Source organism: Salmo salar, chromosome ssa16 (genome assembly GCF_905237065.1).
Source record: "Salmo salar chromosome ssa16, Ssal_v3.1, whole genome shotgun sequence".
In the NCBI taxonomy this organism is placed as follows: Eukaryota; Metazoa; Chordata; class Actinopteri; order Salmoniformes; family Salmonidae; genus Salmo; species Salmo salar.
Window position 1 is genome coordinate 16,711,413 of NC_059457.1, and position 24,844 is coordinate 16,736,256.

Here is a 24,844-nt window from a genome sequence, read left to right on the forward strand (position 1 = left end):
GCAGACCACGTGTAACAACACCTGCACAGGATCGGTACATCCGAACATCACACCTGCGGGACAGGTACAGGATGGCAACAACAACTGCCCGAGTTACACCAGGAACGCACAATCCCTCCATCAGTGCTCAGGCTGTCCACAATAGGCTGAGAGAGGCTGGACTGAGGGCTTGTAGGCCTGTTGTAAGGCAGGTCCTCACCAGACATCACCGCAACAACTTTGCCTATGGGCACAAACCCACCGTCGCTGGACCAGACAGGACTGGCAAAAAGGGCTCTTCACTGACGAGTCGTGGTTTTGTCTCACCAGGGGTGATGGTCGGATTCGTGTTCATCGTCGAAGGAATGAGCGTTACACCGAGGCCTGTACTCTGGAGAGGGATCGATTTGGAGGTGGAGGGTCCGTCATGGTCTGGGGCGGTGTGTCACAGCATCATTGGACTGAGCTTGTTGTCATTGCAGGCATTCTCAACGCTGTGTGTTACAGGGAAGACATCCTCCTTCCTCATGTGGTACCCTTCCTGCAGGCTCATCCTGACATGACCCTCCAGCATGACAATGCCACCAGCCATACTGCTCGTTCTGTGCGTGATTTCCTGCAAGACAGGAATGTCAGTGTTCTGCCACGGCCAGCGAAGAGCCCGGATCTCAATCCCATTGAGCACGTCTGGGACCTGTTGGATCGGAGGATGAGGGCTAGGGCCATTCCCCCCAGAAATGTCTGGGAACTTGCAGGTGCCTTGGTGGAAGAGTGGGGTAACATCTCACAGCAAGAACTGGCAAATCTGGTGCAGTCCATGAGGAGGAGATACACTGCAGTACTTAATGCAGCTGGTGGCCACACCAGATACTGACTGTTACTTTTCAGGGACACATTATTCCATTTCTGTTAGTCACATGTCTGTGGAACTTGTTCAGTTTATGTCTCAGTTTGTTGTTGAATCTTATGTTCATACAAATATTTACACATGTTAAGTTTGCTGAAAATAAACACAGTTGACAGTGAGGGCGTTTTGTTGTTGTTGTTGTTGTTGCTGAGTTTATATACAAAAGTATATACCTGTTGCTGACAGGTGTATAAAATCGAACACACAGCCATGCAATCTCCATAGTCAAACATTGACAGTAGAATGGACTTTCAACGTGGCACTGTGATAGGATGCCACCTTGCCCCAGACAACTGTAAATCTTGTTATTGTGAAGTGGAAACATCTAGAAGCAACAACCGCTCAGCCGCGAAGTGATAGGCCACACAAGCTCACAGAACAAGACCATCTAACACCTTTGGGATGAATTGGAACGCCGAGTACGAGCCAGGCCTAATCGCCCAACATCAGTGCCTGACCTCACTAATGCGCTTGTGGCTGAATGTAAATCCCCGCAGCAATGTTTCAACATCTAGTGGAAAGCCTTCCCAGAAGAGTGGAGGCTGTTATTACAGCAAAAGGGAACCAACTCCATATTCATGGCCATGATTTTGGAATGATGTTCGACAAGCAGGTGTTCACATACTTTTGGTAATCTAGTGTATCTGGGGAGGGAGGAGGTGCGACCTCCAGTGCCTCTGATTGTTTCATAATCAGTGGTAAACATGGACATTCACGTAGCAACCGGAGAGAACAGTTCCAGATGTGGCCGCAAATTCCAGAAACTCATTCTCTCCACACACAAAAACGTTGGATTCAACAAGCAAAATACTTATCCTCGCCCTCCTGTCTACAGTTGCCTTTGGCTTTGGTCATACTCGGTAGAGCAATTCAGTGGTTGTTATGCACTGAAATTATCCTCATCCAATGCGTTATTAAGCCTGCTTGCGTATCTGAGGGAGTTATATAGACACTTGTAAACTCGATGTTAAACCAGACAGTTCATATTGTACCTTCCACTAATGTATCGACGATGTGCGCGGACAAAGTACCGAGGAAACCGTTGCGGCTCATCGCCGCTGCATGCAACAACATGGGAATAGGAAAAGATGGACACTTGCCATGGGATTTACCGTAAGAGAGAAATTATTTATTTATCCCTTATGGATTTTGATTTGATGTATGCCTTACGGTTTCAAGTTTGGGCTAAAAGCCAGCAATACACGTTACATACTTGTGTGACTGAAGTATATTCAATGATAACAATTCCTTTTTTCGTTTTCATAGATTTAGGCTACTAGATCTTTCTAAACATCTATACTTGGACCATTAATTGATGCGTATACTACAATTAAATGTGTCCTAAATGCGTGGGGTACTAAGCCCCCGTAAGTATGTCTTATCGCTGACACAAAAAAGCAATGTTTTGAAAAGAAATTGGTATGTGGATGAAGGTAATGCTTAGGCGAATAAACTATAAAAGGAAATAAATGGCTATTTGATGTAAAGTTCCTCTTTATAACTCACCTGCATATACATTTTATTTGTTATTTCATTGTTCATTGACCAAGGCGCAGCGGGTTGCGTGCTCAACATACTATTTATTAAATACGGACGTGACAATTGGAATAATGCAAGATTTTAAATCCCTGCAGCCTTTAAAATGACATTCAGGAGCAAAAGGTTTCCAATAGTTGTTTTTCATTCGTTAAAAAATAGATTAATTGCAATATAACTAATAACATTGGAATATGACATTTAATAACAATAAATTATAGCTTAATTAATTCAGTGTAACATTGATGTTGCATCTCTTATGCTCTGCTATTGCACAATTCTAATTTGTACATAGGTCACAAATGAAGCTATCCCCAGTAAAATTGGAGCACAACTCATAAACCCACCTCCTGCGCTGCTCACACCTAATCCAGTCCCTACTTGTGACTGGAAACAGCTCCTCACAGAAAAGACACTCCAAATCAAATCAAATTTATTTATATAGCCCTTCTTACATCAGCTGATATCTCAAAGTGCTGTACAGAAACCCAGCCTAAAACCCCAAACAGCAAGCAATGCAGGTGTAGAAGCACGGTGGCTAGGAAAAACTCCCTAGAAAGGCCAAAACCTAGGAAGAAACCTAGAGAGGAACCAGGCTATGAGGGGTGGCCAGTCCTCTTCTGGCTGTGCCGGGTGGAGATTATAACAGCACATGGCCAAGATGTTCAAATGTTCATAAATTACTAGCATGGTCAAATAATAATAATCATAGTAGTTGTCGAGGGTGCAACAAGTCAGTAACACAAGATTAAGTGTCAGTTGGCTTTTTCATAGCCGATCTTTGAGAGTATCTCTACCGCTCCTGCTGTCTCTAGAGAGTTGAAAACAGCAGGCCTGGGACAGGTAGCACGTCCAGTGAACAGGTCAGGGTTCCAGCAGGTCTGGGACAGCAGGTCTGGGACAGGTAGCACGTCCGGTGAACAGGTCAGGGTTCCATAGCTGCAGGCAGAACAGTTGGAACTGGAGCAGCAGCACGGCCAGGTGAACTGGGGACAGCAAGGAGTCATCAAGCCAGGTAGTCCTGAGGCATAGTCCTAGGGCTCAGGTCCTCCGAGAGAGAGAAAGAAAGAGAGAAAGAGAGAATTAGAGAGAGCATATTTAAATTCACACAGGACACCGGAAAAGACAAGAGAAATACTCCAGATGTGACAGACTTGACCCTAGCCCCCGACACATAAACTACTGCAGCATAAATACTGGAGGCTGAGACAGGAGGGGTCAGGAGACACTGTGGCCCCATCCAATGAACCCCACCCACTTTGCCAAAGCACAGCCCCCACACCACAGCCCCCACACCACAGCCTCCACATCCCCTTCTTTGGTGGCTGATGTAGCATGTTGTGTTGCAACAACCTTCTTTGAGACAATATTTTTTTTAAGAACCTGATTCGTTTTCTTACTCTCTCTTTTCATCTTGTTGATGTTTCCGTCGAGCATTATCCTCCAGCCACCTTTTGTAAGGTGAGGCGGTCAGTACAGCCGTAGACTCTGCCTTCCTCTTCCTCGGCCTCACCTCCTGGAGCCTCGGCCTTAGGAACAACTCCAATAGAACTGCTGCAGCTGTTTGTTGTTGGTTTAAGCAAAAACAAACAACAAGAACACACGAGTATTGGTACAATAAACACTTCTAATCACTATATGCAAATATATATTCCCTAAAATGAGTGCTGACATTTGGAGCAAGGGTAGGCTGCAGGGTGGAGGTTGTGGCTGAGGTAGATGTGGTGAAGGTAGAGGTTTTGGCATTAGAGCTGGTGGTGGTGGAGGTAGAGCTAGTGATTGTGGCGGTAGAGCTGGTAGCTGTATCGGTAGAGGTGGCGGCGGTGGCGGTAGAGCACTGTGGTTGAATGGATTCTTTGCATTGAAAATAAATGACAAAAACAATACATCGGTGTTAGTACAGTAAACACTTTCTACCAAGTACATGCTGCTTCTGCTACTTTTCGTTAATTTAGATGACTTTTTCTTACCGCCAATGGGCTCAGGCTCCTTTATAACCTCAGCGGTCACGACGTCCGACTCTGTGAAGATGTCCTTCTCCAAAGGCCACAGCCCACTGGCCCGGAAGCCCTTCACTCCTCTCTCCAAACTGGCCACCTTGCTATAGGCCTTTGTGAAGAGGCCAGCCATTTGGTATATACTTACCATTTTCATAGGATGCATCGTCATCCACTGATCTGCTGCCCTGTTGTAAAAGGTCTTCAGACCGTTGAAGACGGTACGTGGGGTGGCAGAGTGATGAGAATCACTCCCTGGCCTCTTGCTTGCAGAACAGCCTCCAGGGTCTTATGGGAGTGGTGCCCATCGAGGATGAGGATGTGGGGTTCCTCAGGGGTGCAAACAACACTGTGGGCGAAGTGGTTGAGTCAGTCGACAAAGATGGTACTGTCGACCCAGCCTGAGTCACTCACCCTTCCAACGGACCCTGGAGGTGCTCCAACCAGCAGCTGTTTGTTCATGCTCTTCCGGGGGAAGATGAAGAGTAGCGGCACATACTGCCTCGCTGCACTGATAGCACAAATTACTGTGACTGTGAAGCCCCTCTCTGCGCAACCATTTTTTCTCCCTTGGTGGCCACCACAGGCAACAGTTTCTGGACGTTTTGTATTCCCGTCTCATCCATGTTCCAAATCTTTGTTGGCCCGACGTCCCGGACACTGTTTAAAATGTCCTCGTAGGCTGTAAAAAAACTGGTCAACCTTAAGCTTATTAAAGCCCACAGCCCTTGCAAGACTGGTTGCTTGAGATATTCGAACTGACAGTTGACAGTTGTGCTTCATTATTATTTTTATTTTTTATTTTATCTGTTATTTTAAGCCACTGAACCTATCCACCCCGGCATACCCCTTTCCTTTGTTGAAACTGTGTTTGATTCCCATCCTCTCTGCCAGATCAAAGGCAAGTCTTCTCACATCCCATGATGTTAGGCCAAATAGGGCTCTTTCCAGTTGTGGAAGTGGTTGACAAGGTCACTTTCATACATGGAAGAGAAGACTGGCACCCCCTGAAGCCTGGGTTTTTCACCTCCTTTCCTCTGTGGTGCCATAGGGTTCTTGGTGAAATGTTGAACACCCTGGCAGCCCCCTTTAAGGTCTGGCCATTTTCTTGTAAGGTTCTGTATTTATTTTCTTAGTCAACCTTGTGTTCTGTTTGGTTGTGTTCTTGAACGTAGCCCAGTTTATTTGTGTTCTTGAACGTAGCCTTGTCTTTCATTTTTGTTCATTGTTTTCACCTGTGTTAGTTACTCACCTGGTCTCATCAGTTCCTTATTTAGTTCAGTTCATTCTGTTTGTGCCTTTGTGAGGTATTGTTCATTTTGACTCTACTGAGCCTTTTCCTAGCTCGTTTGTGAGAACCAGTTGGAGCCTTCAGTCCTAGTTTTGATTCACCTGCCTGTTTGCCTTCCTGTGTATGACCTTTGCCTGCGACCACGATTCCTGCCTTCTGCAAAGGCAAAATGAACACCTGCCACACTCTGCACGTGAATCTACACCTTTTTCTCCCTGAGTATTCATTACATTTCTATTACCTTCAGGGCATGCTATATAACCTCAGTTATAGCTTCCATGGTCTGTTTTCTTCTTGTATGTTCTCATCTGAAAATAGAAACATTAAATTATATAAGGAACTGACCCCTAATCTAACAGATGGCCCCAAACCCTCCCTAACCACACAGGACTCTGTACCTTAAGACAAGACAGTTTCTTTCAAACCGCCTGACTCAAAGTATTAGTTTTAACCTGCAGGGGGAGAGGTGCCATTTAAAAGCTCTCTCTTAAAAACATAGCTAGATATCTAGCTATATGACATATAATGCTGTGTAAAATAGCTAAAAGTCTATAAAGTAACTAACGGTAAAACTATCATCCACTAGTGCAAACATTTACAACTGCAATTAAATCATGTATTTTACCTCTGACGATCTTGTAAGGTTGCTAACTAGCATTTACTGCTAGTGGAGGTTGCTAGCTAGCAGGTTAGCATAAACTAGCAGTAACTAAATGGCTAAATGACAGAAACACATTAATAACATAAAGGGGTAACTAGCCCCCAGGGGCCAGTTACCCCCTAGTAGGGGGGGCCGAGTTGCCCCCAAAACACTCATCCAATATATTACTATTTTTCTCTCTAAACAAATTGATTATTTATCTTAAGGCTTTCCTACTTGTATATTTAAAAAAAACTATACATCTAACTTCATTGGACTATAGCTAGAACTTTTTCATCATAACAAAAAAAATGGATCACCTTACCACAGTTGTTTTGTTGTGATGACCAAGAGGACATTTTTGGATGAGCAAGAACACTGGCAGCCAGGGAAGTGTTGATACAATAATTTGGTGATATCTTGTGGTCTTAATGTGAATTACAAGGGGGGGGGGCTAGTTACTCCCTAGTACCCTAATTACTTTTTGACCAGTTGTCAATTGGTGGCATGTGAAGTCGGATCCCATTATGCTTTTTGGGATGGACACAGTTACTTGATAACATTTAATAACAGGTATAATAACACTCGTCTACATGTATTTCAATATGAATAAAAAAAATTCTAGTTCGTGGTTCTTGAACTGGCTTAGGTCCATACATAGGAGTATTTGGTAAGAGTTGATAGTATTGGTCCAATTGTAATCAATGTATAAAAATATTGTGTTTACAGGACAGAATTCAAATTCTTTTTGGAAACTACAACAAATGTCTCCCTACCAGGTAATTTTGATTGATTTCCTTTCTGACTTGCTCCAACGCAATGATGGGAAAGTATAGAGCACAGAGAAATGCAGACAAAGAAGCTGTTGTTGAAATGCAATAGAACCTTGCACTTTTTCTCTAAAAGGTATAGTAGATACTACAACCGGAGTTATTCAGATACTGATAGTTTGACAGCAATATTCACTATAAGCAATGAAATAGTTACTTTTTCCAAATGGTCTTTACAATGTAAGGTGAACTCGATAATCCCTTTCGCAGGAAAATTTAACATGATGGTGTGGGGCAGGGGCTGCTGGTTCTCCAACGCAGACAGTCTGTTCTCTATGCTGCCCAATGTCCTCCATGTGGTCCTGAGTACCACCCTGAGGTAAACCGAAAGTCACACTACTACCAATCACACACAGTCCACAACCTAAAAACATGTTTCATATACAGTTGAAGTCAGAAGTTTACATACACCTTAGCCAAATACATTTAAGTCAGTCAGTTTTTCACAATTCATGACATTTAATCCTAGTAAAAATTCCCTGTCTTAGGTCAGTTAGGATCACCACTTTATTTTATGAATGTCAAATGTCAGAATAATAGAGAATTATTTATTTCAGATTTTATTTCTTTCATCACATTCCCAATTGGTCAGAAGTTTACATACACTCAATTAGTATTTGGTAGCATTGCATTTGAATTGTTTAACTTGGGTCAAACATTTCGGGTAGTCTTCCACAAGCTTCCCACAATAAGTTGGGTGAATTTTGGCACATTCCTCCTGACAGAGCTGGTGTAACTGAGTCAGGTTTGTAGGCCTGCTTGCTTGCACACGCTTTTTCAGTTCTGCCCACAAATTTTCTATGGGATTGAGGTCAGGGCTTTGTGATGGCCACTCCAATACCTTGACTTTATTGTCCTTAAGCCATTTTGCCACAACTTTGGAAGTATGCTTGGGGTCATTCTCCATTTGGAAGACCCATTTGCGACCAAGCTTCAACTTCCTGACTGATATCTTGAGATGTTGCTTCAATATATCCACATAATTTTCCATCCTCGTGATGTCATCTATTTTGTGAACTGCACCAGTCCCTCCTGCAGAAAAGCCCCCCCACAACATGATGCTGCCAGCCCCTTGCTTCACGGTTGGGATGGTGTTCTTCGGCTTGCGAGTCTCCCACTCTTTCCTCCAAACATAACGATGGTCATTATGGCCAAACAGTTCTATTTTTGTTTAATCAGACCAGAGGCATTTCTCCAAAAAGTACGATCTTTTTCCCCATGTGCAGTTGCAAACCGTAGTCTGGCTTTTTTATGGCGGTTTTGGAGTAGTGGCTTCTTCCTTGCTGAGCGGCCTTTCAGGTTATGTTGATATAGGACTTTACTGTGGGTATAGATACTTTTGTACCTGTGTCTCCTTCAGCATCTTCACAAGGTCCTTTGCTGTTGTTCTGGGATTGATTTGCACTTTTCGCACCAAAGTACGTTCTTCTCTAGGAGACAGAACGCTTCTCCTTCCTGAGCAGTATGACGGCTGCGTGGTCCCATAGTGTTTGTACTTGCGTACTATTGTTTGTATAGATGAACGTGGTACCTTCAGGCGTTTGGAAATTTCTCCCAAAGAAGAACCAGACTTGTGGAGGTCTACAATTTTCTGAGGTCTTGGCTGATTTCTTTTGATTTTCCTATGATGTCAAGCAAAGAGGCACTGAGTTTGAAGATAGGCCTTGCAATACATCCACAGGTACACCTCCAATTGACTCAAGTGATGTCATTTAGCCTATCAGAAGCTTCTAAAGCCATGACATTGTTTTCTGGAATTTTCCAAGCTGTTTAAAGGCACAGCCAACTTAGTGTATGTACATTTCTGACCCACTGGAATTGTGATACAGTGAAATAATCTGTCTGTAAACAATTGTTGGAAAAATGACTTGTGTCATGCACAAAGTAGTTGTCCTAACCGACTTGCCATTCCACAAAATAAATTTGTGGAATGGTTGAAAAACAAGTTTTATTGACTCCAACCTAAGTCTATGTAAACTTCCAACTTCAACTGTACCTCAATGAGTCTTGTATTCAAAGTTGGCCATGTTAATATTTTGACTTATCATTTGAACAGTCAAATTTTTTCAATTTACACTACCATTCCAAAGTTTGGGGTCACTTAGATATGTCCTTGTTTTTGAAAGAAAAGCTATTTTTTTTGTCCATTAAAATAACATCACATTGATCAGAAATACAGTGTATTCATTGTTAATGGTGTAAATGTCTATTGTAGCTGGAAACAGACAATTTATTTATGAAATATCTACATAGGCGTACAGAGGCCTATTATCAGCAAACATCACTCCTGTGTTCCAATGGCACGTTGTGTTAGCTAATCCAAGTTTATAATTTTAAAAGGCTTATTGAGCATTAGAAAACCCTTTAGCAAGTATCTCAGCACAGCTGAAAACTGTTGTTCTGATTAAAGAAGCAATAAAACTGACCTTTAGACCAGTTGAGTATCTGGAGCATCAGCATTTGTGGGTTTGATTACAGGCTCAAAATGGCTAGAAACAAATAACTTTCTTCTGAAACTCATGTCTATTCTTGTTCTTAGAAATGAAGGCTATTCCATGCGAGAAATTGCCAAGAAACTGAAGATCTCGTACAACGCGGTGTACTTCTCCCGTCACAGAACAGCGCAAACTGGCTCTATCCAGAATAGAAAGAGGGGACTGGGAGGCCCCGGTGCACAACTGAGCAAGAGGACATTAGAGTGTCTAGTTTGGGAAACAGATGCCTCACAAGTCCTCAACTGGCAGCTTCTTTAAATAGTACCCGTAAAACACTATTCTCAATGTCAACAGTGAAGAGGCAACTCTGGGATGCTGGCCTTCTAGGCAGAGTTCCTCTGTCCAGTGTCTGTGTTCTTTTGCCCATCTTAATCTTTTATTTTTATTGGCCAGTATGAGATATGGCTTTTTCTTTGCAACTCTGCCTAGAAGGACAGCAACCCGGAGTCGCCTCTTCACTGTTGACGTTGAGACTGGTGTTTTGGGGGTACTATTTAAAGTTGTGAGGCGTCTGTTTCTCAACCTAGACACTCTAATGTACTTGTCTTCTTGCTCAGTTGTGCAGCGGGGCCTCCCACTCCTCTTTCTATTCTGGTTAGAGCCAGTTTGCGCTGTTCTGTGAAGGGAGTAGTGCACAGCGTTGAATGAGATCTTCAGTTTCTTTGCATTTCCTCACATGGAATAGCCTTCACTTCTCAGAACAAGAATAGACTGACGAGTTTCAGAAGAAAGTTCTTTGTTTCTGTCCATTTTAAGCCTGTAATGAAACCCACAAATGCGGATGCTCCAGATACTCAACTAGTCTAAAGAAGGCCAGTTTTATTGCTTCTTTAATCAGAAGAACCGTTTTCAGCTGTGTTAACATAATTGCAAAAGGGTTTTCTAATGATCAATTAGCCTTTTAAAATGATAAACTTGGATTAGCTAACACACCGTGCCATTGGAACACAGGAGTAATGGTTGCTGATAATGGGCCTCTGTACGTCTATGTAGATATTCCATTAAAAATCAGCTGTTTCCAGCTACAATAGTCATTTACAACATGAACAATATCTACACTCTATTTTTGATCAATTTGATGTTATTTTAATGGACAAAAAAATTGCTTTTCTTTCAAAAACAAGGACATTTCTAAATGACCCCAAACCTTTGAACGGTAGTGTGCATATAGAAAAGTTGGGTTTTAGAAATGATTACTTATTTTGGGTGTCACTCACTCCTCACAGTACTCTCCCGGAGCATGCCCACTTCCTGTGTCAAGATTTCGACAGCATGATCAGCTTAGCCTTGCTGCAACCCCTTTGTGACCTGGTGGAGACCATCTGGGTTGTGGGTGGGCCACAGGTCTATCAGGTGACTATTGTGTCTCTGTGGGTGGTGGGAAGTTTGTGGTGCAGTTTGACCTGGGCCCGTATTTATAAAACGTCTCAGAGTAGGAGTCCTGATCTAGGATCCGTTTTGACTTTTAGATCATAATGAATGAGATTACATGGAAAGGGGGACCTGATACTAGATCAGCATTACTCTGAGATGCTTTATTAAAATTGTCCCAGGACTTTAAATCCAATATATGTGTTAAGAATAAATAAGTGGATAAACATTTATTATTATAGGACAGTCCATCCACTATATTTGTCTATACTGTAGCTCATTACAGTACCTTTCCCTTGTCATCAGGAGGCTCTGGTGCATCCCTGGTGTGAACTCATCTTCCTCACTGACATCATGGCTGACTTCGACTGTGACGTCTTCTTCCCGCAGTTTGACCGAAGTATTTTTAAAAAACAACAGCGGTAAGGAAGCATATTTTATTCTCTGCTCTCCTGGCCTTAGGCTGCAGCACTCTTTGCTTAATCTTTGGACTGTTTTGATAAGTGGATCTGTTCTCTGTTCTGATTGACAGGCCAAGTGTTTGAAAGCTTTTTGTGTCTTCGTCAATCTGTCTAAGTTGTCCCTTTGTTTCCCTTAACTTCAAACTAGGTTTCCTGGAGTACCAAATGAGATTCAAGAGGAGAATGGGGTTACATTTAAGTTTGAAGTTTTCAAGAGGGAGATCTGTAGCGCTGAGGTGATTTAAAACTGTAACTTACTGCATGAATGCAAACACTGACTATTTTTTGTCAGACGTTGGGTGCCTTTTTGAACTATTCAGTTCTCCAGTGCAATTCTAATAGTAATCATAATCCAGTTGTATATTACACATGTCCCACTCACTCTGCTTCATCTCATCTGCCAGTGACTCAATCGGCACACTTCCATAACACTAATGAATCAGATAAGTCAATGTGTCCATCCCATTCAGATTTGTCTTACTGTTGGTCATGTGTTGTCAGATACAGAAGGCTTTTCATATTTGGCATAAAATGATGGATCCACTGCTGTCCCATATAATATCCTTCCTTGCTATCCTCTCCCCTCATCTGAAATATTCTGCTAGGACCAAACCAATATGGCTCTGTCTGAGTCAGAGATTATGTCAGACGAGTGGTCTGGGGTGACTCATAACAACATGGGCACTAAGGATGGGGGGTTGTTCCTGATAGTGCCTACGTAACAGAGGGCTATATTTATGTCTGAAGATTTCATAACATATTGCGATTTACGGCATGAAGTCGCCACCCAAAGGCTGGAAATCAGCTTGGAGTGTTTTTTACATTTATAATCATGATGCTATCAAAAGAGTATAAGAGTGCTTAAAATGAGCCAGGAAATAAATGTTTTTATTCCAGATAAACAAAAAATGTCTTGCTTATTCTGAATTATGTTTCTTGAAAAGTGTAGGAGAGCTGTTATTACATTTATTGCAAATGTTTACAATTGAGGAATCTCTGCAATGTAGTGATATACGTTGTAATGATACTTACATACAGTTCCTTTGGGGAAAACATGCGTCTTCTATTGTAAATTCTTCAACTTGGCATGATATTGTATTTGTCATCATGGCTAATTGAATCACTTGTCAATCAGTAAATATTCATTCAACTCCATCTTTCAGTGTACAATGTTGGAGTAAATGAGCCACTAGATGGAGACATAAGGCAAGACATAGAGAACAAAGTGCCCCCTGAAACCAATTTCTTTCCCTTTCTACAACAATAAAACATGATCGAATGTAGGATGTGATGTGTGAACCAGTTTCTTAGAACTTGACTTTGCAAAAACAGTAGAACGATTACTGTCAGACAGAAAGACAGATTACTGTAAAACAGATTATGACCTGATGTCCTCTATATAATTGTGTATCAATGTACTTAACATCCAATCAGACAACCTTTTATAACACAAAGAAAGTGACTATGGGGAAATTGCTCAAGATATGAGACCCAAGAGTGTTTAGTCCGTGCCATTTGATTGAAAGCTACAGGTGTTGTCAGAGTACAGTATAAATCTTCTTCCCATAAGAAACAGGGTAACCTTTACTGAGGGAAACTATGGCTGCGTCCCAAATGACACCCTATTCTCTAGCTTATGTAGTGCACTACCTTCGTGGAGCACTACATAGGGAATAGGGTACCATTTGGGAAGCCCATTATGCCTGGGAGATCCTGGTATTATAACAGCTGAGGAGAAAGGTTCTTAACGGTGGTCACAGCGTTAATTCTCCAAGCCCCACTGACCCCAGACATGGAATATTTACCACCTTAATACTCTGCCATGCTGTCGCCGCAGCTGGTAATCATACATTTTAATTGCAGGTGTCATCTATTTTCATATTTTCCCTGAGTTATGCCCCATAAAAGCAATGTGTAACCCGGGCTAATAATAACCTGTGTCACGTTTGAAATGGAAAATAACAATTTATACTCACTCTTATTAACCTCTCCTGCTTTGGGATATAATTCAGACTGACATAGTCACCGTAGAGCAGCATACAGGGATCATCATTGAGAGGGAACAAGGACAGAGAGAGGGAGAGGCAGAGAGAGAGAGAGTGCGGGAGAGGGAGAGAGGTGAAGACATCATTTGCATTTATACACCTAGCAGGGTCTAGTTCATTACACTCAAATGGAAGCAAATCTTTTAACAGAGAACATACTGTCAGGGGTGGAAAGACTACTGAAATATCCTTCTCCAGTAGAACTACTGTTACTTTAATTACATTTTACTCAAGTAGAAGTAACATGACTGGCCCCAAAAAATTAAGTAAAAGTTTAAAAACATAGCTAATTTAAAAAGTACTCAGCGTAAAAGCAATTTAGTTACTTTTAAAATAAAAACATTGACCTTGATAATTAGCTACTTTCGCTAAGGGTACTTGAATGTTGTTACACATTATATTTTCCATGCATTAAATTCAAAAAGCATGAGAGGAAATGTAAAGTAGGAACTAAGGTAATTTATTTTGAGTTGCAACAAGGCACATCTGTATAAAAAACGAAGAATGTCAAAAATATACTATTAACATTTGAAAATAAATGAAACATTCAAAGCAATTATTTTTTCAAAAATCTGTACAAATGCATAAACAAAGCTGCCACACTTCTAAATAAACATTTATAATTCTTTCACCCATTCAATCCCTCATTCCCCACTCTGTTACTTTTGTTTCATGAAAAGTTCAGGTAGTACCAATAGAGGTCAGTAGATGGTACTCTGTTTTAAAAGATTGCAGCAATTTGGAGATTACTGAATGCATCTTGGTGTGACAATTTATGAGGGAGAAGTCACTGACATTGAAACCGACTGTAGAAAATGAAGTGAACCTTTGGGATTCCAATGTCTCCAAACATACCCTTATAGCTGTCTTGTTTTGAAATTGAACATGACTCAGAAGTAGACACATCTAATATAAATTAAATTAAAATATCCTTTGGAAAACCCAAATTCATTAACATGTACTTATTATTTGGCTATTGCCATGACTACAGGCCCATGTTGTTAATGATACAGGATATGGGGGAATGATGAAGCTGTCTTGTTACATTTTTTTTTTCTCGCTTTGGTGCAATTTTCACAAGTATGTAGTACATTTTCACAACTCTCAGTACAAATCTCAAAACATAATCAAAAAAGCAGTTGCTTCGAAAACTCTCTGTGCATTTTCAATTGACTAAGTACAACACACAAAATCATACAGTCACTTTTTCACCAAACTTAATCAATGTTTCATAGAGAAATGCAAATGTTTCACAATTGCAATACATGCTCACATAAAGTAATTGCCTTTTACAATGCCAAGCTCACACTCCTTTTGATATGATTATTTGATCTTTTGTTAAAAGACATTGTGCTATTACTTAATCCAAATGCGCTCAACTGATGATCATTTAACCGTTTGGTAAACCTCTACATGTAAACTGGTTTGTCTGCTGCAGATTATGAGAACTACATCATGAAAATGTATGTTTGTAAAGTAGAAACATAAAAAGTAGGGTATATACTCAAATGTACTACTATGATGATGACTATTATGCTTTTACTTCACCATTTTTTTATTTATTTTTTAAATCTGATATTGACAAGATCAGATATGTGCTATGGAACACTGCTTTACTAAAATTGCATTGGCCTATACAGTTCCCTTATACTGTAATATATGCCATTTACATAGCAGACACTTTTATCCAAAGTGACATCAGTCCACACATTTTGGTATGTGACCCCAGTGGGAATCAAACCCACAACTCTGGTGTTGCTAGTGCCATGCTCTTATGAACTGAGCCACATACATGATCACTACAATGCAAACATACAATATAATACAATACACGATTACAATACAGGTGGAAGATGTATGACTGCCATCCCCATGAGTGTACCACTCTTCTTCGGGCCGTGGATGAGGTATGAAATGATTTCAATCCGTCAGGCTTGGATTCGCCATGCCAAAAGGGTTTTCCCAAGTGCATGAACAATGAGGATATTTACTGCGATTTCCATGAGAACCTATAGCCAAATGCTCAACACAGGCTTGATTCAAACTAGTGCCTGCTAAACATTACGTTTCTTTCATTTCTTTTATTTGATTACATTGTGAAAGATGTCTTCAATGATCACACCTAGAATGATCACACCTAGAGATTATGGACATTTGACCTAAAGTCAACATTTAGTGTACAGTATAACCTAATGTGAGAACTAGCATACTACATTCAAAGGGCAATTTTGAAACATGTATCTTATATGTTTTGCTATTGGATTAATGGTTGTTAAAATAAATACATTGAGAATATATTACTTTGTTGTGTTTTGGTGATTAAACCAATGTGCTCACTATATTTGAAAGTAAACCTTTATATTTGGATCTATGGTTGTGTGGTGAAAGATGTCTACAAACAAAATGAATGCACAATGAAAGGTTTTGAATGTTAGACTGGCTGCGTTACAAGTGTTACCAGTTTGGAGTTTCGTACGTGTGAAAATAGTACCAAAGTGATAAAAAAAACAGTAAACTGTATCTCTCCCCCTATGGTCAGACTACAGCAGCATCTGAAATGGCACCCTATTCACTATATAGTGCACTACTTTTAAACAAGGCCCATAGGGCTCTGGTCAAAAGTAGTGCACTCTATAGGGAATAGGGTGCCATTTCAAACACAGGCTCTAACCCAGTCTGTTGGTTTGGCAGTGACCCCATCATCTACATTTTATCTGAGCTGGGGACCTTGAGGCATAAAGTCATGACTTCATTAGCTGTGCTGCTCGCTCCCCATTAAAATGCACTCTGAGCATGTTTCAAGGGCTCCGGCAGGCTTTAGCACATTAAGAAAGGCCTTTAAAAGAAGCTTACAGTACAGTACGTGCTGCTAAGGCTTGGGGTACATGCTTAGCAAGGCTGCATATAGATTTTCGCCTTGAAATAAACATGTGCACACTAATATAAAACCATTCATATTTATTGTATGGCATGCGAAAAGCAGACCAAATTTGATTCTGCACATAATAAATGCAATTCCACTAATTCAATATGAGAGAAGATTGCAGTTACATTTTCTATTCTTTATAATTGTAGCTCAACTCTTCCATAAGGTGTTGCAGTTGCAGTGTTTGCCTATTACACTGAAGATGACAGTGTGATAGACCGATACACACACAGGTAATACATGCATTCCCAATGAACTGATACTTGATTTCAGCACTTCAAATACTGGTAATCCTATCTGCAAAGAAACAAAAACTCTGTACAAAACACATGGCTCCTAAGGGGACGAACGCAATACTGCCATCATTGAGACACTGAGATCAAATCAAATTGTATTTGTCACATGCTTCATAAACAACAGGTGTAGACTAACAGTGAGAAGCTTACTTATGGGCCCTTCCGAACAATGTAGAGAGAAAATGTTTGAAATAATAGAAAAATAATAACACAAGGAATAATGAGTAATGATAACTTGGCTACATACAGGGGGTACCAGTACTGAGCCAATGTGCAGCGGTATGAGGTAATTGATATGTACATATAGTACAGGAGGTTGGTGGCACCTTAAATTGGGGAGAACGGGCTCGTGGGTAACGACTGGACTGGAATCAGTGATGATATGTATCAAATACATCAAACACATGCTTTCCAGGTGTTTGATGCCATTCCATTTGCGCCGTTCCGGCCATTATTATGAGCCATTCTCCCCTCAGCAGCCTCCTGTGACATATATAGTGCATTTGGAAAGAATTCAGACCCCTTGACTTTTTCCACATTTTGTTACGTACAGTGGGGGGGAAAAGTATTTGATCCCCTGCTGATTTTGTACGTTTGCCCACTGATAAAGAAAGGATCAGTCTATAATTTTAATGGTAGGTTTATTTGAACAGTGAGAGACAGAATAACAACAAAAATATCGAGAAAAACACATGTAAAAAATGTTATAAATTGATTTGCATTTTAATGAGGGAAATAAGTATTTGACCCCCTCTCAATCAGAAAGATTTCTGGCTCCCAGGTGTCTTTTATACAGGTAACGAGCTGAGATTAGGAGCACACTCTTAAAGGGAGTGCTCCTAACCGCAGCTTGTTACCTGTAAAAAAGACACCTGTCCACAGAAGCAATCAATCAATCAGATTCCAAACTCTGCACCATGGCCAAGATCAAAGAGCTCTCCAAGGATGTCAGGGGCAAGATTGTAGACCTACACAAGGCTGGAATGGGCTACAAGACCATCGCCAAGCAGCTTGGTGAGAAGGTGACAACATTTGGTGTGATTATTCGCAAATGGAAGAAACACAAAAGAACTGTCAATATCCCTCGGCATGGGGCTCCATGCAAGATCTCACCTTGTGGGGTTGCAATGATCATGAGAACGGTGAGGAATCAGCCCAGAACTACACGGGAGGATCTTGTCAATCATCTCAAGTCAGCTGGGACCATAGTCACCAAGAAAACAATTGGTAACACACTACGCCGTGAAGGACTGAAATCCTGCAGCGCCCGCAAGGTCCCCCTGCTCAAGAATACATATACATGCCCGTCTGAAGTTTGCCAATGAACATCTGAATGATTCAGAGGACAACTGGTGAAAGTGTTGTGGTCAGATGAGACCAAAATGGAGCTCTTTGGCATCAACTCAACTCGCCGTGTTTGGAGGAGGAGGAATGCTGCCTATGACCCCAAGAACACCATCTCCACCATCAAACATGGAGGTGGAAACATTATGCTTTGGGGGTGTTTTTCTGCTAAGGGGACAGGACAACTTCACCGCATCATTTGACGGTGCCATGTACTGTCAAATCTTGGGTGAGAACCTCCTTCCCTCAGCCAGGGCATTGAAAATGGGTTGTGGATGGGTATTCCAGCATGACAATGACCCGAAACACACGGCCAAGGTAACAAAGGAGTGGCTCAAGAAGAAGCACATTAAGGTCCTGGAGTGGCCTAGCCAGTCTCCAGACCTTAATCCCATAGAAAACCTGTGGAGGGAGCTGAAGGTTCGAGTTGCCTAACATCAGCCTCGAAACCTTAATGACTTGGAGAAGATCTGCAAAGAGGAGTGGGACAAAATCCCTCCTGAGATGTGTGCAGACCTGGTGGCCAAATACAAGAAACGTCTGACCTCTGATTGCCAACAAGGGTTTTGCCACCAAGTACTAAATCATGTTTTGCAGAGGGGTCAAATACTTATTTCCCTCATTAAAATGCAAATCATTTTATAATTTTTTTTACATGCGTTTTTCTGGATTTTTTGTTGTTGTTATTCTGTCTCTCACTGTTCAAATAAACCTACCATTAAAATTATAGACTGATCATTTCTTTGTAAGTGGGCAAACGTACAAAATCAGCAGGGGATGAAATACTTTTCCCCCCCACTGTAACATCCTTGTTCTAAAATGGATTTTAAAAAATTATCCTCATCAATCTACACACAAAACAGCATAATGACAAAGCAAAAACATGTTTTTAGAAATGTTTGCAAATGTATTAAAATAAATATCACACTTACATACGTATTCAGACCCCTTACTCTTCTTAGGTATGACGCTACAAGCTTGGCACACCTGTATTTGGGTAGTTTCTCCCATTGTTCTCCTTTCAAGCTCTGTCAGGTTGGATGGGGAGCGTCGCTGCACAGCTATTTTCAGGTATCTCCAGAGATGTTCGATCGGGTTCAAGTCGGGCTCTGGCTGGGCTACTCAAAGACATTCAGAGACTTGTCCCAAAGCCACTCCTGCCTTGTCTTGGCTGTGCACTTAGGGTCTTTGTCCGGTTGGAAGGTGAACCGTCGCCCCAGTGTGCGGTCCTGAGCTTACTGGAGCAAATTTTCATCAAGGGATCGCTCTGTACTTTGCTCCGTTCATCTTTACCTCGATCCCAGTTTATGCTACTGAAAAACAACCCCACAGTATGATGCTGCCACCATCATGTGTCACTATAGGGATGGTGCCAGGTTTCCTTCAGACATGATGCTTGGCATTCAGGCCAAAAAGTTCAATCGTGGTTTCATCAGACCATAGAATCTTGTTTCTCATGGTCTGGGAGTCTTTCGGTGCCTTTTACTGAGGAGTGGCTTCCGTCTGGTCACTCTACCATAAGCCTGATTGGTGGAGTGCTGCAGAGATGGTTGTCCATCTGGAAGGTTCTCCCATCTCCACAGAGGAACTCTGACAGAGGAGCTCTGTCAGAGTGACCAACGAGTTCTTGGTCACCTCCCTGACCAAGGCCCATCTCCCTCGATTGCTCAGTTTGGCCCGGCGGCAAGCTCTAGGAAGATTCTTGGTGGTTCCAAACTTCTTTCATTTAAGAATGATGGAGGCCACTGTGTTCTTGGTGACCTTCAATGCTGCAGAAAGGTTTTGGTATCTTTTCCTAGATCTGTGCCTCGACATAATCCTGTCTCGGAGCTCTACGAACAATTCCTTCGACCTCATGGCTTGGTTTTTGCTCTGACATGCACTGTCAACTGTGGGACCTTATATAGACAGGTGTGTGCCTTTCCAAATCATGTCCAATCAATTGAATTTACCACAGGTGGACTCCAATCAAGTTGTAGAAACATCTCAAGGATGATCATTGGAAACAGGATGCACCTGAGCTCAATTTCGAGTCTCATAGCAAAGGGTCTGAATACTTCTGTAAATAAGGTATTTCTGTTTTTATTGTTAATACATTTGCAAATATTTCTAAAAACCTGTGTTTGCTTTGTCATTATGGGGTATTGTGTGTAGATTGATGAGGATTTCTTTTTTAATAATCCATTTTAGAATAAGGCTGTAACGTAACAAAATGTGGAAAAAGTCAAGGGGTCTGAATACTTTCCGAATGCACTGTAGGTAGGGATAAAGTGACTAGGCAACAGGAGTGTGTGATTAGTCAAAAGAGTTTGTGCAAAAAGGGTCAATGCAGATAGTTAAATAGTTAGTTAAATAGTTAGTCAATGCAGATAGTTAAAACCAATAACTACCCAGACTATCATAGATCATGTTATCCACAGTGATACTGGCTGATTTTAATACCTAGGCAATTCCCCACACACATTCAATTGACATTGCATTGTATTCAACGTTGCATCATATAATATCAAAATATAATTATTATCAAAATAGTATTTAAATACAGAGATAAGCTCAAGTGTTGCCTCTTTCAAGGTAACCTCATCCCCAGGCTAAATGCACTTGGGGAGGAGATGTCTGCTGCATGAGACTACTTTCAAGGCAAGCTTTTCTCCTGACCTTAATAATACCATTCAGCATAAAGCCAAACTCTGATTCAAGTCTCCTTCCTCTTGTGATATGAGAATGTTCACCATGACATCATCACATGGATCTGCGTTTTAGACCATGAAATCAAGGTCAATCAACCCCCATTTAACAGGGCAACAGGGTTGAATAGTGGTCTCTCCTCCTCCACAACTGCAGTTTACCAGAACTAATCTCAAAGTCCTTCTTAGTGCCTGTCCGTACATCATAACCTCTTAAATGTAATGGCAAAAAGTAGATTTCCGCCTAAAAAGACATACCCAAAAAAGAACTGCTATTCATGTGTAATTACATGATTCTGACATGCAGAAACGTGGCATATTTGGAAAGAAGACATCTGGGCAAATATGAGGAAATGATCAGATAGATAGGAGTTACATAGTTCAGAATACACAAGATCAAGCACCCACAAAATAACCGTTAACAAAAATATATAGATTTTGAAAGTCATCTTTCATTGACAAGCTATAAGTGAATTATTGATGCCCAGAGCTGGAAACACATCACATGGCTTCCACGTGATTAATATCAGAAAACAATATGGGATTGATAGACCTAACAACTAGAAATGGGCAGATGTTTTAGTAAGTGATGTCAGGTGTGGTCAGATAAGGTGTGGTTAGATAATTACAGTGCTATTACATATTTGCAATTCCTAAATACTATTTGTTCAGTATAAAAACAAAATTTCTACCATATCAACCTCACTCAAACATTGTGGTGGTGTTTTGGGGTATTCAGTGTCCTTTCAACCTCTCTAAAGTGTCAGAAAGTGGTAACTGCACAGTTTTTGCACACTGGATGTGCCCAGAAGTTATTGTTCAGTATAAAAACGACATTTCTACAACACCAACCTCTCTCAAACATTGTGGTGGTGTCGGGGGACATACATTGGATATGGATGCCTACTGTGCGTAAGCGGGCAACATTATATTTTTAATGCACAAAGATATAGTCACTCGGTGGACATTGGATGTTGCCATTAAGTCATACATCATCAGATAACATTGGCAATAGGCAAGATTTGTTCATAACAACCTAAGAATGAATGTGATATCCCCATGTAGCTATAGCTCAAACACAGACCAAATCGAAGCTTACCTTGTAAGATGTTTGCCGTTTGGTGAAAAATAAACATTTTGACACTCGGGCCTGGTGGTCAATAATGGTAGGTCACAGGCAGAGAAATAAGATATCCTCGTGATCTGTGGAGTCCCTGCTTTCGGTGTGTATCGACATATTGCATGTTTATTTTGTTTATGCTTCACAACGCTAACCGGAATGTAGTTAGCAGCCATCTAGAAATTAGGTCATCGGCTCGGCCTTCCCTTATAAATGTGTATGCCCACATATGTTAGTAAGTCATACCAAAGATTTGAAGACACCGATCAATAGCCAAAATACTCAGCTTTCCGCAGACATACTACTTTTGCTGATAGGGGCTCCCGTTCTCATACCAGACTGAATTGAATAAAAACAATCTAATTGGGTTCCCAAATATGAGAACTTGCATACAATAACTATATTTGTGTGGTCAGCTCCAGAACGGTTGGAGTCTCTATAATCTGAGCCAGCTCTGATGAGGCCTTCAAAGCGTTCAGCCAGGATGGCCTCAGGGTAGTAGAGCAAGGCTGGGCAGTTGAGCACCGTGTCCCGGAGCTTGGCTTCTGAGCAGCCCAGAGTCTCCTTCGAGTAGGCCAAGTTGAGACGCATGCTGTCCCGGTTGAGCTTGGTGACAAAGCCCCTGAGCTTGGAGAGGAGGCGGAGCAGTTCAGCGGTGGTGAAGCCCCTTGTCTCGAGGAATAGCAGGTTGTTGCTCAGGACCTCTGAGGGCTTGAGGAGCACGAAGGGGTTCTGACTGAGCAGCTTCTGCAGCCAGATCTTCCTGTTGGTTGCATTTCCCCTCAGCTCCAGGTGGACCATTTCCTTGTTCTGAAACTCTGGGGGTGCTGGCCATCAGCTTTGTGACGATGCGCTTGTTCAGGTGCAAACTGGAAGTAGTCGATGTCGGCCCTCTGGTTGGCGTGATGGCTGGAGCAGGTGAAGGAGGCAAGGATCTTCTCGATGATGCCAGTCAGATGGGTCAGATGGATCTCCACAGATCTCTCTAGGTCTGCTGCTGCTCCGGGCTGCAGAGGACTGCTGCTGCTCCGGGCTGCAGAGGACTGCCTCGGGGTACAGCTCAAGGACCCAGGCGATCACGAGGCCCTCTGCCCCAATGTCTCGCAGCAGGCTGGCCATCTCACTCACGTAGGCAGGGCTCTTTTTATTTATTTATTTATTTATTTTATTTTTATTTCACCTTTATTTAACCAGGTAGGCAAGTTGAGAACAAGTTCTCATTTACAACTGCGACCTGGCCAAGATAAAGCAAAGCAGTGTGACACAGACAACAACACAGAGTTACACATGGAGTAAACAATAAACAAGCCAATAACACAATAAACAAGTCAATGACACAGTAGAAAAAAAGAAAGTCTATATACAGTGTGTGCGAAAGGCATGAGGAGGTAGGCAATAAATAGGCCATAGGAGCGAATAATTACAATTTAGCAGATTAACACTGGAGTGATAAATGAGCATATGATGATGTGCAAGTAGAAATACTGGTGTGCAAAAGAGCAGAAAAGTAAATAAAATAAAAACAGTATGGGGATGAGGTAGGTAGATTGGGTGGGCAATTTACAGATGGACTATGTACAGCTGCAGCGATCGGTTAGCTGCTCAGAGAGCTGATGTTTAAAGTTAGTGAGGGAAATAAAAGTCTCCAACTTCAGCGATTTTTGCAATTCGTTCCAGTCACTGGCAGCAGAGAACTGGAAGGAAAGGTGGCCAAATTAGGTGTTGGCTTTGGGGCTGATCAGTGAGATATACCTGCTGGAACGTGTGCTACGGGTGGGTGTTATCGTGACCAGTGAACTGAGATAAGGTGGAGCTTTACCTAGCATAGACTTGAGCTGGTGGATCTTCTGGATGTCCACTGAGAGGTCATAGAGGGCTTCCACGGTCACCTGGTTCTCTGCTGTGTCAATCAGCTTTCAGGGTACGAACCACCCTGCTTATAATTATAAATATCTTAGCCAGTGGATGTGACGTTTTGTTATGAAACTGAACTTTGCTTCTTTGGTGGACTGGCTGTATGGTACTATCTGCAACTGCACCACAGCGCAACCAAGTGTACACGAACGGTAATGCACAGTTGAAGAGAGCTACTGCAAACAGCTAAACTCATCTCTTAATGGACTAAAACTAAAAAGCAGACGAAAATGATTCAAGCTGAAAATGCATACTAAAATAATGAAGAAGGAAAATATAATGTTCTCCCTCAGAGCTTCAGTCTTCCACCATACACTTCCAGTAATTAGGGTGTTTTGGCAAATGTACATTTCAAATCAAATAGCAGTCGATGCATCTCAGAAGCAGCAGAAAACAGAACAGACACTGATCACTGTAATCAGCACAGAGCTGAATTGGAGTGAACCGAGAGAGGCAGAGTTTCTCACAGTTGGGGCTTAATCACACCGCTTGATCACCAGCTCCACAAGCTGTTCTAGCCCAGCTCAGGAAATGTCTGCAGATTCCCAAACTAGTGACTGAGAGGAAATTGGGAATCATTATTGTAAGTCTGCATCAACATAAAAGGCACCTGAGGAAAATGGCTTATATACAGGCAGCCAGGCAGGTACTATAGAATATAATTTAGATCTATCAAATCAGCAGTACCTATTGTATATTGTATTTACCTCATGTAATCATGGTTTTTGTAGTGAGGTCAGGGATGAAGATGGTGGCTGGACCATTTTTGGGGATAAAAATCACTTCAATTAGCTCTTTGATTGCGCAATTTTGTTTCTATTGTATTACAGATTGATGCTTGAACTCAATGTTATCAGTCTATAAAATGTCCTTGCTTGTTTTTTTTATTGTTTTTTTATTTCACCTTTATTTTACCAGGTAGGCTAGTTGAGAACAAGTTCTCATTTGCAACTGCGACCTGGCCAAGATAAAGCATAGCAATTCGACACATACAACAACACAGAC

At 41.6% G+C, this 24,844-nt stretch overlaps 1 protein-coding gene and 1 pseudogene across 1 annotated transcript; one reads left to right on the top strand and one right to left on the bottom strand.

The window, feature by feature from the left end:
* The first annotated feature begins 1,386 nt into the window (after positions 1 to 1,386).
* Positions 1,387 to 15,852, top strand: zgc:153031. Its single transcript, XM_014148222.2, has 6 exons — positions 1,387 to 1,999; positions 7,080 to 7,129; positions 7,391 to 7,499; positions 10,902 to 11,028; positions 11,353 to 11,468; positions 11,656 to 15,852. The coding sequence occupies exons 1-6, from the start codon at positions 1,851 to 1,853 to the stop codon at positions 11,750 to 11,752; spliced, it is 648 nt and encodes a 215-aa protein (XP_014003697.1). The 5' UTR covers positions 1,387 to 1,850; the 3' UTR covers positions 11,753 to 15,852.
* Positions 15,853 to 22,323: 6,471 nt separating this feature from the next.
* LOC106573388 (transcription termination factor 2, mitochondrial-like) lies at positions 22,324 to 22,726 on the bottom strand (annotated as a pseudogene).
* Between the last annotated feature and the right edge of the window lie 2,118 nt (positions 22,727 to 24,844).